A 16932-nucleotide genomic window follows, 5' to 3' on the forward strand; every position below is an offset into this window, starting at 1 on the left:
ATCAAAGGATTCATTTAAAATTTTTGGCGTTAGTTTAAAGCTATTATTTATTTGATATTTTATTATAAAAAAAGGTAGAAGGATTAAGCTTATATGTGTTATTATGATAATGATCAAACAAGAAATTTGTAAAGACTGATAAACCATTCTAGAAGTCATGAGAATGTATTGTAAATATTTTGTACATACTTACATGTTATATGAACGTAGGTAATCATCAGGCATTTTTATTTATTTTTACAAAAATATATTTTATTAATAATGGTACAAAGCGTTAGAAAATGGTTTAAGTCTGATGTAAATAATATGTAAAAATAAGTTTAATGTAAGTAGTAGTGGAATGTAAGACGAAGAAAAACAAAACTTCCTGTAAACTTTTGTATTAACTTTCCCAAAACGCATTTATAATACATTATACAAAATAAAAGTGCATATTCGAAATTGTTTGTCTTTTAAAGGAATCTTACTTTCATTTTATTGGCAAAAACATTACTTAATTAAAAGGCAGACATGAATTGATAAATAAATTGTAATATACAAATAACATAAGTTATTGATTTTAAAAATCAATTATTTATAAAATTTCATATTTCTTTGGCATAATATAATATCCATGATGTTATTAACGTATTGCACAATCTAATTCTAACGCATAACATTAAACAATCTTAAAACCTGTAACTATTTTATAACTAAATATCATAAATATAAAATTTAATTTCTTAGTCTTTAGGCAATGTACTAAAAATAGAATATATACACTCGTACGTTGTTTTATTTGCACATAATTATAAATAAAAATCAATATTTGGATTAAGAGTATCATAAAATAATTACCCTTAATTACTTACATATAGCTTAATTTTGTCGCAAATAAACATCATAATTATATCGTGCATTTGTGCATGATCAGACTACTCACAATACTATATAAGTACATAAAGTACTTGGTAACATTTTTATTAATTATGGTCTGTTTCACCGATGCTTGATAAAGTTTGTATCGCAAATAAGTAACGTATATTTTATGAGAAGAAGGTGAAATGGGCCATTGGAGTCTATTTCACTTCATCTATAGTGTGTTCGACGAAAGGAGATACCAGGCGTAAACAAACCAAATGTCAAGTCATTCGCCTGTGCAGGGTTTTGTAACCTTTTTTACTTACGAAAATTTTTAAAATGTAAAATAATGAAATAAAAATAAATAACTGCAAAATCAAAGGATCATCCGAATGTTTTCAAACCCAGCTATAGTCTCATTTGACCTTGCCCGTGCCTAGCCGAATGTCGTGCAGCAAATAGCAAACACACAAGATAGAAAGAGATAGACTATATTTTGTTTGTTCCGTCGTCGCTAAAGGGCAACGCACTATAGTATACTTTTGGATTCACCACTTAAAATGATACAACTTGAAATATTTGTAACAAACTAACATGTTGATAGTAAGAAACAAAAATATTTAAACTTTTATTCGACGCATACAGTTGTAAATCAGATAGCTTAATCAGCAACCGTTAAAATAGACCTTTAGCGTATTAAGCTAATTTACTAAATAAACTTCTACATTTCCACTGCGTAATTCGTATGACTCGACTTCAATTGCACTGTTCGTGTTATATTTTTAACCAAAAAAAAACCAAGTACTTATAGTAGTGAATGAAATATTATTTATTTATACCTCTGAAATTATTGTTCTAAATTTATAATCAAAATATAATCATAATAATATCATACATAATTGTGTTAGCTCGCAAACGAAAAAAAAAAACCGACTTCAATTACATCGACGAGTAATACAACGTAGATCGACGAAAAAATAGTCAAGTAACAACGCATTATCAAAGATTACTCAAAAATTAGTTATCAGATCTCGATGAAATTTAAATGTGACCACATGTTAAACTTCGGCTTTCGATTAAATTAAAAATCATTAAAATCGGTACACCTAATAAAAAGTTATTGCGGATTTTCAAGAAGTTCCCTCGATTTCTCTGGGATCCCATCATCAGATCCTGGTTTCCCTATCATGGTACTAAACTAGGGATATCTTCTTTCCAACAAAAAAAGAATTATCAAAATCGGTACACCTAGTAAAAAGTTATTGCGGATTTTCAAGAGTTTCCCTCGATTTATCTAGGATCCCATCATCAGATCCTGGTTTCCTTATCATGGTACTAAACTTGGGATATCTCCTTTCCAACAAAAAAAGAATTATCAAAATCGGTACATCCAGTAGAAAGTTATGCGGTATAATACAACGTAGGTCGACGAAAAAAGCGTCAAGTAAAAACGCATTATTAGATATAGCTCGAAAAGTAGTTGTTAGATCTCAAATAAATTTAAATGGGACCAATTGGCACACACCACCTTTCGATTAAAAGAAAATTTGTCGAAATCGGTCCACACGGGCAAAAGTTCTGATGTAAGATACATTAAAAAAAAAAAAATACAGTCGAATTGAGAACCTCCTCCTTTTTTGGAAGTCGGTTAAAAATAATACTAAATAACATTTTTTTGAAATAAGCTATATACTTTATAGAAGATTCAATGATTTATATTATGCAGTAGTAGTACACTACTATTTGTCCATTAACAAAGAGCATCTGAACTAGCAGAAAGACATTTGTCTCGTGTAATAATAATAAAAAGTTTCTATGTAAACATTTTATGACTTATTAATAATTTATTTACTAAGTTTGCCAGTCAGAATGCGTTTTTGTAGTTTTTTTTTTTTTGTAATTTGGGTGATCGGAATATGTGTCTTTATAAGTGGAACGTAACTCAAATTAATAAAAATTAGAATTTAAGTTTTTAAATTGGTATAAAGAATGAGGATAGTTGAAAATTTTAATGAAATTAAGAGCCATTTCACAAAAATCGGTAATAATCCGCGAAATTGTAATATTTTGACGTCGTTAATCTCAGTGTTGGATGCAATAATGTAATTTATATTCTTGAAATATAATAGAGCAACCTTTGTTGTAGTCCATAGTCAGATCAGAATTTTGATTTATATTATGTGTATAAAATTATTAACCCTTTCATCAGCCTCCTCCCTGGGTAAACGGTCGCAATGTATACTTTGAAGTCCTACTTTTCAATAACCTCTACGTTGAAACCATTTTAAAAAAATATCATAATATGTGGAATATAATTTTGTTGTCCACTATCATAGATTTTTATTCCATTTGTATCTCTATTAAACGATAAAAAAAATTTAAAGTTACGAATATTTTCCAAATAAGTACAATTTTAAATGCGATATTTCTCTTAGAAAACTAAGAAATTTTAACGAACTATCTTCATCAAAGTAAACTTACATCATTAAGGAATACAAAAAAAAATAATTAAAAGATGTAATTATTTTTAATACATTTTATATTAAATAATAAAAAGATAGTATATATTGCCACGCATCAAGCCCGGTAAATCAGTCGAGCGCTAGCGCTCTTAGAGGTAAGGTCCACGCCAAATTCTGCGCAGCCGTCTCTTTCGCTCACACGCGCCAAGCGCCTGTTGTTATAGCGGATAAAACGCATTTGATACTTTCATAATAAAATATAAATAAAATAAACATATTACGAAAATGACTGTAAAATAATATAATGATAATTTCTGTAAACAAATCTATAATTTAATTTTCTTTTCTCACACTATCAATACAAATAGGCATTTCAATCTGTTTGTCTTGTTATTTGTTAATTAATATTTTTGTCGGTGTCGATGTCATTAAATGCTTTTTTATTCATATCGTAAATATTAGATTCATTCGTAAACTGAAAAAACTAAATCAATTTAAAAAATATGTTTCATACAATTGATATTTTTAATTTTATTTTAAATTTATTGACTGTTGTTATATAACATACTTGAAATTTTCAACAAATTAATTATGTAAAAAACATTTTATACCATAGTTATAATTTTTATTATACATCAGAAAATGATCACGATGGTCTTTCGGTTGTCACACTATACGTACTAGCACAAAGATCGCGCGGCTCGTACGACTCGCGCGATGCGACCAAATTTACCTAAACTTGCAGAGCGTAAAATTGTGAAATGGCTCTTAACGTCTGGGACGAATTACGGTTTAAAAATCTTAAATTACGTAGTACTTCTAAGCGTCAAAACGCATTTTCAATTATAAGGCAATTTTCAAGAGAGATTTCTTCCACAAAAGTTGATAACCATTATAACTAACAATACCTTATAGGTATCGTATGGTTTAAATATAAGACAATATTTTTGTAAAATAAAACTTAATCGCTTGGCACGACAGATTTCTTTATCCGTAATTTTAATTTTTTAAACGTAATTTTTGTCCTGTATTTGTATACAGATATACTCTTATGCTAGCACTATAAATTATTTTCTTTAGAATGTACGGTTTGACCGTTGGTCACTGGAACTGGGGGGCAAGGCCTAGCTAGTAAGGCCTGATACATGGCCCATATAGCTAAAGGTCTCATGTAGCCTATCGAACGATGGTTTCCATTCTCATTGAGTGCTTCTGGTGTTTCAAACGATAAGCCCATTTTTACTAAAGTGTTGTGTAGACCACCAGCTGTTGCGAATGCTTGCTCGTGCATACCTGTATAATAAGGAAAGTTTAAGAAATAATAAGTTATTAGGCATTACATTATTAATTGTATGAGATAGTTTATTGAAATGGACTTAATCATATTTGAAAAATATACGTAAATCAGTCAAAAAGTCTTTAAAAGTTAAATCTCCAATCCAGTGCTTCCATCCTGAATAACCGCAATTTAAGACTTGATCGGATTTTTTTCTTACTTAATAATATTCAGTATAATATTAATATTGTACCATAATGATCAAATTTTACCTTCATAAATAATTAACGATGAATATTGTATCTTAAATTCAAATCTATTTTATAGATACGCACTTCAATATTTCTAATGAATTTTTAACTAAAATTTCACTGATATTTTAACTGGGCAACGTTTTAAATTAAGCAATCAAGAAGACAGGTAATTTAAGAATGCTAGCAATGTGACTGCTATGATTTTATATTTTGAAATTTATAGGAATATTATGTTTATTAGATAATTTATATCAAAATAAATAAAATATTACTTTATTTAAGTAGAACTTCAAATGCACTTTTATATCATCATTTTAATAAATGTGTTATAGTTTTAAAAGCGTTAAAATTTAAAGAAAAGTTCCAAGAATTTGATTGATTGAGGTTAATTATTGCAAGTATTGTATCATATTCAATCAGCCTTTTACAGTCCACTGCTGGACGAAAGCCTCCCCTAGGGTACGCCACAAGACTCCATCAAGTCACTACCTTCTCAAATCGTTGGTCTATCTGGCTGGAGGGCGTCTAACACTACGTTTGCCGAGCCATGTCCTCCATTCGAGAACCTACATACTCCACTGACTATCAGCTCTACGACAGGTATAACCAGGCCACAACTGCCACTTTACTTGCTTACTTTTGTCCTCTGCCGGATAGTCTCATTTCAGACCTTGTACCTAGTGACATATCCAGTATAGGCAGCTGCACTGTCAAGTTCCACGTCGCGACTCTGTATGTCAATAATATTGTATATAGTAATTTAACTCCCCTAGGATTTACTCTTGTGTCAAGGGTCCGGAAACACACATAATACACACGCACAAACGCACAGACCATTGTAAACGTCTGGATGGCCAAAACAAATGAATACCATGTGCGGAGATCAAACCCGCAACCGTCAGCGCAACGGCAATAAGCCAGTACTGCAACCGTTAACGCTAACACGTCGCATAATAACGTATATAGTGATTATCTCAATTGACTAGCCCATTGGCGCAGTTTGTAGTAACTCCTGCCTGAGTGTATATTTATAAAAAATGAATAGGTAGCTATATCAGTCCACTATTACCTATAAAACAAGCATTAAGTTGCTTGCCTTAGGAACAGATGTGTGTAGGACAGTGTATGTATGATATAAGATATATATTTATTATTGATTCATTCATCATTCTTCTAAAATTTTACCTTCATAAATCATTAACGAAGCCAGTCCATACGTGACCCCGGTCCACACCTCCTCGCTCTGTATGGCAGACGTATCGACGTGTCCGCTCGCGCCCGTTATGTAACCATTCACCGCACCCATACGACCGCTTAAAAACCGAAGTACGTTGTTCTCGTATATCGTATGCAGGGCTTTCTTAACATTCGCATCCGGGAACACTTGGTCCGTCCAGCCGGATGCGCGGAGGAACCTGAAATTTGAAAAGAAAAATATTTATAACAATATTAATAAAATAATATTTGCTGGCAGACGAAAATCGAAAATTTTATCCAGGCTAGGTAAATGATGTTTTAGCTTGTAGAGAGCTCACATAATCCAAAAAATTGAATAATAAGAGAATTTCAAAAATTTCAATTTTCAATAGGGAGGGGTGAGATGTGACACTGTAGTGTATTCGCGGGCAATGCCGCAGACAAAAGCTAGTTTCTCGTATACACACTTACCACTATAAAGTAGTATTATTCAAAGTATTAAGTTAGATTTATAATTACCAATGCCCAGCTAGCTGGTCGGCCATTACTACGTCAGAATTGGACGGCTTCGTATCGAATCTGTAGTAAGAACCGTTCCACAGTTTCGTCTCGTAGGAGGCGCGAGCTCTTTCTAGTAGCTTCGAGAACTCTTTTTGATCTTCCTCCAAGCCAAGCAGTCGCGCCATATTTCGAACAGCGCTTATAGCTGCCACCCACAAACCGCCACAGTAAGCGCTAAAATTAATTAATACCATTGCTACAAATTTGTTTAAACCAACTCTAAAAAGCCCGAAAGAATCTTGAAATATAGTCGTCAGAATTCCACAGTAAGTGTACAATTGACTCGAGAATGCTTCGATACCTATTTGGACGCAACTCTATTTGCGACCTTCTGCGAGCTAGTCTAGACCAAGTTCTAAAGAACACAAAACAAATGTTACAAAAAACCAAAATAATGTTCATTATGCTATGCATAACACAATAGCATCAGTACATGTACTGATGCTCTTATTTCGAAATATGATTAGAAAATATTGGGGATGGAACCATGGAGCATAGAGAGAAAGAGAACGATTGCTACGTATAAAGCATTAGCCCAGCTGTCCCTAAAAAACTTTACATAATTATAGTTCATTTTTCAGCCACCAGTTGCGCTGCCGACGGTAAGTAGTGTCTGTGAAGTTAGCTGTTTATGCCATGTGCTTATAAGTACAAGTAGATGAAGTTAGTTGATAATGTACATAGTACAAATTTTCTTCGCGGCATTGGTTAGAAAATAATTGCGCTCCGTAATTTTTTAATTTCTGACAAAAAGAAACATTAAAAAATGGCGAAATATTGTAATGTGCGTGGAAGTACGAGGGGAGGTCCAAAAGTTCGTGGAATGGAGGGGATAGAGTGGGGATAGGGTAGCTCGCTTAGTGTCATTCTAATTGGGGACTCATCATTAGTATATAAACTGAGTTTCAGCCCTATTGCGTCATTCGCTTACGAACACTCACCTGATAAACAAGTCCGGAAGAAAACTGAAACTATGGAGAAAATTGAACACCGTGCTGTAATAAAATTGCTTACCAAGCAAGGAAAGAGCGCTCAGACCATTTTGAATGAAATGGAAACCGTTTATGGGGAACAGTGCCCTAGTAAATCAATGATTTACAAGTGGCATGGTCTTTTTAAAAATGGTCGGGAATCGATTGAAGACGCCCCCGCTCGGGAAGGCTAGTTGAGGTCACCACATCAGACATCATCGAAAAAGTGGAAAAAATTGTACTGGAGGACACCCGTTTGAAGAAAAAACAGTTATCTGCATTAGTTGGAGTATCAGATACTACCATTTTGCGAATCCTACATGACCACCTGGGTATGACAAAAGTCAGTGCAAGATGGATACCGAGAATGCTTACGCCGCTTCAGAAACAGCAACGCGTCGATGCGTCAAAACAATTTTTGGAGTTGTGTGGGGACGAACCTGCTCAGATTTTGGAGCGGATTGTTACCGGAGATTAAACATGGATTCATCAGTTTGAGCCTGAGTCTAAACAAGAGTTCATGCAATGGCATAAAATGGGGACACCACCGCCAAAGAAATTCAAAGTGTCGGAGTCGGCTGGAAAGTTAATGGCTCTTGTGTTTTGGGATTGTGAGGGGATATTACTGATTGATTACAAAGAAAAGGTAAGGAACATAACCGTAGAATACTACGCAACGATATTTAAAAAATTGAAGGAAAAACGTCGAGGAAAATTGACTAAGGATGTGTTACTCTTGCAAGACAACGCGCCGGTTCACAAGAGCAGAGTTGCAATGGCTGCCCTGCACACGCATGGCTCCGAATCACTAGTCCACCCACCCTACAGTCCAGATCTGGCCCCAAGTGATTTTTATTTGTTTTCTTATTTAAAAAAAGACTTAAGGTGAAGAAAATTTTCTGACCACAATGGGGTAAAGGAGGCAATTTTGGCTCATTTTGACGCAAAGATAAAAAATATTTTTACGGTGGCTTAGAAAGATTAATTCATAGATCTAATAAATGTATTCAAGTCAAGGGTGACTATATTGAAAAGTAAATAGATTTATTGGTTAATTTTATTTCAAACCCTTCCATTCCACGAACTTTTGGACTTCCCCTCGTAAAAGTGGTATAGCATCTGATCGGAAAAATGGACTGAAAAACAATTTGCGTCAATCATCGTAATTTAAAGTACCAAAGGTAATATCTTCATACGTTATTATTTGCTTAATAAATCATGTTTTTAACCGACTTCCAAAAAAGGAGGAGGTTCTCAATTCGACTGTATTTTTTTTTCTTTTATGTATGTTACATCAGAACTTTTGACTCGATGGAGCGATTTCGACAAATTTTCTTTTAATCGAAAGGTGATGTGTGCCAATTGGTCCCATTTAAATTTATTTGAGATCTAACAACTACTTTTCGAGCTATATCTAATAATGCGTTTTTACTTGACGCTTTTTTCGTCGACCTACGTTGTTTTATACCACATAACTTTCTACTGGATGTATGAATTTTGATAATTCTTTTTTTCGTTGGAAAGGAGATATCCCAAGTTTAGTACCATGATAAGGAAACCAGGATCTGATGATGGGATCCTAGAGAAATCGAGGGAAACTTTTGAAATTCCGCAATAACTTTTTACTAGGTGTACCGATTTTGATAATTCTTTTTTTGTTGGAAAGAAGATATCCCTAGTTTAGTACCATGATAGGGAAACCAGGATCTGATGATAAGATCCCAGAGAAATCGAGGGAACTTCTTGAAACTTTTTATTAGGTGTACCGATTTAAATGATTTTTAATTTAATCGAAAGCCGATGTTTATCATGTGGTCACATTTAAATTTCATCGAGATCTGATAACTACTTTTTGAGTAATCTTTGATAATGCGTTTTTACTTGACTATTTTTTCGTCGATCTACGTTGTATTACTCGTCGATGTAACTGAAGTCGGTTTTTTTTTCGTTTGCAAGCAAACACAATTATTTTTTATAAATTAATCTTTATTGAACTTTTAAGAGAGGGGGGTGGCTAAATTCTTTAGTGCCGTAGCCACACAGCACAGGGTGTCGTAAGAGGCGACTAAGGGATAACAAGGTTCCACAACCATCTTGGAACTTAAGAAGCCGACCGATGGCGGGATAGCCATCCAACTGCTGGCTTTGAAATACACAGGCCGAAGACGGGCAGCAGCGTCTTTGGTGCGATAAAGCCAGTACTGCGGTCACCAACCCGCCTGCCCAGCGTGGTGGCTATGGGCAAAACACATGAGTTCACGTTATTTTTAATGTGAACTTGTGGAGGCCTATGTCCAGCAGTGGACTGTATAGGCTGTAATGATGAACTTTTAAGAAATTGTTGAAATTGGTTAATTACAAGATTTGTAAGTAATCAAGTTCTTAAAATTTATTCATTCACTTTTAGAATAACGTATTGAGAGAAAAATGGGTAATAGCTTTATCACTACAATTGACTCAAATCAGTTTGAGTGTGATAAGCACTTTCGCGAAGATATTAATTAAGCTGATCGATTGATCATTAATGGAGCTAAAATTATCATCTCCCAGGTGGGCCATTTTGAATGACAATGTCATTCCATTAAACCTTCAGGATTTAGAAAAGGACATTTCTGAAGAGGTTTGTGAATGCCAAAAATTTACTAATTTTAAATGATATTGAAATATAAGAAATATCAAATCTGTTTTGTTTAAAGTTTTTTTTTTGCTACAGCAAGTTCCAATAGTGCAGAATGACATTAATAACTGTCCAATCGAAAACCTGGATTATACACAACCCTCGTTACAAATCTTTCAAGGTAACGATTTAAGAGAAGATTCTCAACCAGCAGGACCCCATCATATGGAATCACCAGATATTGTAACAGCAAATAATGTAAAAAAATAAGATATTATTATGTTTATCATATTGTTATAGATTTGCGTGATTTTTTTTATTTTTTTTTTGTACATCATTTTCAACATTAGGTCATTATCTCGGACTTGTCTCCATCATCATGTGTTACACTAGAAAAGATCCATGCTCATTTTCACTCAATACTGATGAAAGGATGGTGGATGGATTATTTTGCTTGTGACGAAGAGTTGATATTTAGTCATATCAATATGAAGATATGAATTTTACTATTGCCAATAATCTTTCAGTGAAGGTAAATAATTTTCTTATGCTTTTTTAAATAATTAATCTATTCATAATTTCGCGAGGCGCAAAAATCGAGTAGGGAGTTAAATAAAAAACAAGCATCGAGTACGTCTTTTAGTAGTAGTGTGAAAACAAAATGAGAGTATTTACATTGCCTTTGAAAAATTCCAAATCATCTTGTAAGTCAATAGATATGTTTTTTAGGTAGCAGATTTTTTTTAAATTATCTAACTGTATGCAAATGAACTTGTAAATAATGTAAATACATTTATAAAGCAATTTTATGAAATAAATATGATATTTTAATTGTTTTTTATTTATTTTACTACTATGTCGTTAAATATAGCAAATTTTGATCTTTCATTTCTATTAACTATCACGTCCTCAAATATTGATACTAATTCACCACTTCGCCAGTAAAACTGTATAGTAGTCACAATGCAAAGGCCACGTTTATATTGTCTCCTTGTTAATTAAATAATTAACAGATAGTCTAATAATACGGATAATATATTTCCTCTCTTTATTTACTTTTACTATTACATTTCGAGAAAAGTTGTATTTATAATTATAAATTATTTGAAGAAAGATATTGTAAGAATCATTAAAAACAGTAATTGTGGTGTATTTATGATTTTTATTGAAAAAAAAAACTAAAATAATAAAACCATATCAAAATATGCATAATATTGTTTATAATTGATGAGAGACAATAATGTACTTTTTATATAAAAAAAACTGTAGAGAATACCATACAAGAAAATGCGTTAGTGCAACAGTCCCCGCACATGACAAACATTTGTATTGGCCATACAGATGTTTGCTGTGATCTGTTTGTGCATTCCTTTTGAGTCTCCTCATCGTGCCTCGAAGAGAACGTTAATCCGTCGGTCCCGGTTGTTATCATGTACATCTGATAGCGATTGATAGGGAATAAATCTGCCAACCAGCATTGGAGCAGCGTGGTGGATTAAGCTCTGACTTCTACGTGGGGGAAAGAGGCCTATGCCAACCAGTGAGATATTACAGCATTACAGGTTGAAACATACAGAAAGAATACCACTAACAAATGCTATAGTTTTAACTTATTTAGTATCACAGAACAAAAACGAAAAACAAAATATAGGACTAATCCCAGCAGTGGGATGTTAAAATATTGATCTTATAAAAACAATTTCACATCTTCCTTATAAAGTCTCAGTATCTGTAACTTATTGAATGTATAACGATATGAAACGGATAAGTTTCTGATATGTTTTCATTCCGCTTTAAACTTCACTATCTGGCAAATATTTTTCTATTCACAACCTTAAGGTAATTTCATATTCGAATATTATAAATAAATTATTAATGGGTAAACATCGTAAATAAGTACATTTACAATAAATGTGAACAAAATATTAAGATTATCAAAATGTATAAGTGTTATTTATATTAACTGTGAAGTTTTATACTAAGCTTCCTATCGCAGCTTTACTGCGTTGAAATAGATGTTACTACGTAACTTGATCCAATTATCGTCTTTTTGTGAATGAATCTTTATTGTGAATTAAATTGATGACCATGGTTAAAAATATGGAAAATATTGTCAATAATGTCGTAGGTTTCGCTGGTCCCACTCTTGATCACTAGTTTTCACCCTGAAGTCGCCTCGAAGATCGCTCAAACTGAACTGAACTCGCTCGCCTCCCTGCGGCTATTTATATCGGCCGAGACGAGGCCCAGACCATTCTGGAAAGTTCGCGCATGTACCCGGTTTTCGAGACTATACTTCTATATACACAGTAGTTCCTCTAACGCCATCTAGTATTGAGTAGAGAGTTTCATGCGGTCTCTGTCTTTGTGTGGTTTCAATGGTTGCCGCTAGATGGCGCTAGTTTCTTTGTGTGTTCGTAGCAATATGTATACAATTACACCTCACAGACTTATAAATAAGACGGTCTTTCCTATCATTATTATTTAGTACAATCTGATCCAAAAGGCACGTCCTGTTTTGCGAATTATCAAAGTTTAATCACTGTATTCTAATTTTTCTTTTTAATTTTCGCATGAGTTCGCCACGTATATACATCTCTGAAGTTGTTATATATGTTGAATTTTTTTTCTATCGGTCATTGTAACTTATACTTAAAATATACATAAGTTAAAACTAAAAGAATATCAGGTAAAATGAAACCCACTCTTTTAATTTATATGCTAGTGTGAATTTGAAACAACATCTGTGAAAGCGTAGAAACGTTTTTATATTAAGACGACTAGGAATATCTTCTTTCTAACAAAAAAAGAATTATCAAAATCAGTACATCCAGTAGAAAGTTATGCGGTATAATACAACGTAGGTCGACGAAAAAAGCGTCAAATAAAAACGCATTATTAGATATAACTCGAAAAGTGAAGTGACACACACCACCTTTCGATTAAAAAAAATTTGTCGAAATCGGTCCACATGGGCAAAAGTTCTGATGTAGCATACAAAAAAAAAATACAGTCGAATTGAGAACCTCCTCCTTTTTTGGAAGTCGGTTAAAAAACAGCTTTCCGTTTGATGTATCACAACATAGTCAAGTTCATACTACAGAACGCAAAAATTAATAGAAGAATAATTTACTTAATTACGGATGCGGCTTTATTTAACATCACTTGGCCACTTTTTAAATGCAACAAAATTGTAAAACGCTCTCTTGAAAACTTAACAAAATGAGATACAACGTTCTTCATATCAGTAGACCATATAAATGATAGTGTTAGTGACCATGAAAATTATAAAACTTATAACTTCTAGTATATCCAATAACGTCTCGATCGAGAATATCGTAAAAGATGTATCCATATGAACCTACTGAGTAAAAGATTAATATTGATTTCATATAAAGAATTATATATTCAGTTCCTTTATTTACTAACTAGCTGACCCGGCGAACTTCGTATCGCCTAACACAAACTTTATCGTATGGTATTAAAGTTCAAATTGACTTTTACGTATTATCACAAATCTTTTGTATGGGAGTATAGAAAAGTGTTGTTTTTAGACTTTTTCAGGAAATTTTAATTTTTTTTTTTTTGAATTTTTCTCTCCGTAAGAACCATCCTCGTACTTCAAGGAATATTTTAAAAAAAGAATTAGCGAAAGCGGTCCAACCGTTCTCGAGTTTTGCGCTTAGCAACACATTCAGCGACTCATTTTTATATTATAGATAACAACTTTTTGAATTGTTTTATCTCAGAAACGGTTTTTCAGCTTCTTGGGAATTTATGCACAGGTCCTTCGAATGTCTAATAAAATGATCGGACTAAACGTTGATAGATCCTTTCAAATTAGCGCATAACAGCCCGCGCTTTTATTGACACAACTTAGCGATCGCAGCGCTACGCTATTTCGTCGATACTTTCGGGACACTATTTTCCACAGCGACCGTTCTCCTTCTCTCTATGCTCCATGAATGGAACGATAAAATAGATTGATAGATTTGACAGAGACAGTATGTAACAAAGAGTATAGAAAACATAGAGTATAAAAACATAGAGGGCGCTGTGCCAGAACGCTTATGCAGAGATCCACAAGATCGTTTTCGAAAATTAATACATAATTATGTATAAATATTTTTTTAGGAATTATCTAAATGGAATCATCAACAAGAACAAATGTATTCGACTCCTAAGCGCGTTCCTTCAAATTTAGGGTTTTCTATAATCTATTTCACATAGGATGGGTACGGTGACATTTGATATGTTCCAATACACGCTCACTATTTTCAACAAATCGGATAAATATACATTTTTAAAAAATCACCAATTAGTTTCCAAAGCAATTAATAGTGCTTGATTAGATTGAAATTGTATTTATATATTTTATTTTATTTTATTTTATTTTATTTTTATTTATTCGGAAAACAAACAGTGTTTCATTACAAAAAAACATATCCAAATGAAAACTATACACCAATTACATGTTTTCACAACTAAATTACAAAAGCTTGTTCACTTGATACAGTTGTATTAAAATAATAAATGCCACCTACGGATCAGTTCGAGAGCCGTCAAACCAAGTGTTTGTCAAAGTAGTTTTGAAATGAAGTGTTGAAGAAGTAAAGAGGTCAAGCTGAGTGGATGCCACCACACTATTTAAACTTTTAGCGCCACGAATAAAAAAAGAGTTTTGTCTATAATTTGATGCGGACTGCGGAATGTCCAAACATAAAGGTTGCCTAGATGTTTTATAAGGCACCCTCAAATTAATTTTCGAGAGTAAATGTGGAGAATCTACACGGTTTTGAGCAATTTTGGCTAGAAAGACAACGTCGGCAATTTGTCGCCGTTCCTGCAAGGGTAGTAAATGGTGTCTACGGCACCTTGCCTCATAATTGCAATCGTTGATTTCCAGCCTGTACTGTAGATATTTCAAAAATCTACGCTGTATGGACTCAATCCTATCAATGTAGACATACGCGTTTTTACATTTTAAACAAAATAAAAAAGGTACAGAAAAAATGATAACTTAAAATTACAGGCATGAAACGAAACGTTTAATGATAGGGATTAACACGTAGTAATCGGCTAAAATAAATAATCGTAACGGCCATCTTGTGAATCGCGTCATCTCACTGACTCGAGATATCTCAATCAGTACTTTCTGTCTCTTGTATGCTTCCCGTGTTTTGGTTTTGCCAGTTGCTATAGTTGTATTTGTTGCTGTTTTATTGTTGTTAAGTTCTGTTATTATTTTTTTTAGTTATTCATTTTGTGTGTGTGTTCTGTTCTGTAAAATGCCGAAAAGAACAAAAGAAGACCGTTTCAAACAGTCATTTGGTTGTCCGCTTTCGGGAATACTTTGAACAGGAGTGAGAAAACAGCGGTCCATTATTATCTGTCAACCACATAGTGGATCGAGTTGCACAGGCACTTGAAATTAGGCGTAATACAGTGTCAAAAATTACTTCAGCCTATCGCAGTCCACTGTTGGACATAGGCCTCCACAAGTTCGTGCCAAAAAATGGCGTGAACTCATGTATGTTGCCTATAGTCACCACGCTGAGCGGGTTGGTGACCGCAGGGCCGGCTTTGTCGCACTGAAGACGCTGTTGCCCGTCTTCGGCCTGTGTATTTCAAAGCCAGCAGTTGAATGGTTATCCCGCTATCGGTCGGCTTTATAAGTTTCAAGGTGGTAGTGGAACTGTGTTATCCCTTAGTCGCCTCCTACGACACCCACGGGAAGAGACGCTGGTGGCTATATTCTTTATTGCCGTAGCCACACAGCTTAGTGTCAAAAATAAGTAAAGAAAAGTATGGTGACACCAATATGGAAGATAATAAGTTATCGACCCCCAAAAAGAGGCAAAGGAAATAAATGTTTGTTCGTTGAGGTTGAATATGATTATTAGCGGAGAAATGAGTTGCCCACAGTTTTACAATAATTAATGTCTTTGAAAGGTGCTAAATTATTTAATGGAAGTGTGACATCGTTATGGCGACTTTTAAATAAAATTGGATTTCCATAAAATAAAAAAAGTTAACAAACGGAAAAGTGCGTGAAAACTTTGTGACATTCTTAGAAAAGGCGAAAAACATTACGGATTGGTACAACGTAGTATTCCTTGACTAGACATGGTTGAACGCCAATCGTACTGTTGGCAAAGTATGGACAGACGACACTGCTCATTCTTCGACTAAAGTACCGGAGGGTAAAGGCGAACGACTAATAATTTGCCACGTGAGCTGTGTTAATGGGTTTGTCGATAACTCATTTCTCGCGTTTAACACCACCCTTAAAATATTATTTATTCACTATAGCGGTGATTAATTTTTAATAAGCAGTTAAAATTTTTTTTTTATTTAATCGATTAAAGGTTAACCGCATTTGTACTCGATAATCGAATTACATCAATTAATTATGCATGGTCACCTCACTATAGAGTTAATTTGACATGTGTCACCGTACCCATCCTACGTGAAATAGACTATAAGTGTAATAGATCACGTTACGCATGACAAAAAAAATGCTAGCCCATTTTACAAGCTTTTATTTAAATTTCAATGTACTCGTATGTATGTAAGTTCGGATGAAATCTTGCAACTCAATTTTGAAATAGATATCTTCAACTAGTTGAGCTGATGGACACTGCTGGATGACAATACATGGTTAACTCTGTGACGTCATTCTAAATCTAACATGGCGGCATATCTAAGATGGCGGACTAGTTATTTTTAATGCACTTCCACAATATGGGTATCA

The 16932-nt window shown here is 33.6% G+C and overlaps 1 protein-coding gene across 1 annotated transcript in view; it reads right to left on the reverse strand.

Annotated features, from left to right (window-relative positions):
* Nucleotides 1-4271: 4271 nt before the first annotated feature.
* The window catches only part of LOC123655693 (non-lysosomal glucosylceramidase), a 31349-nt gene continuing 18688 nt past the window's right edge, over nt 4272-16932 (reverse strand). Inside the window, exons 14-16 of the mRNA XM_045591449.1 lie at nt 6549-6764; nt 6018-6247; nt 4272-4595 (exon numbers count right to left, since the gene is read on the reverse strand). Coding sequence (XP_045447405.1) covers nt 4363-4595; nt 6018-6247; nt 6549-6764 — 679 coding nt within the window. The 3' untranslated portion in view covers nt 4272-4362. The remainder of the gene's footprint in view (nt 4596-6017; nt 6248-6548; nt 6765-16932) is intronic.

Source organism: Melitaea cinxia, chromosome 8 (assembly GCF_905220565.1).
Source record: "Melitaea cinxia chromosome 8, ilMelCinx1.1, whole genome shotgun sequence".
Taxonomy (NCBI): Eukaryota; Metazoa; Arthropoda; class Insecta; order Lepidoptera; family Nymphalidae; genus Melitaea; species Melitaea cinxia.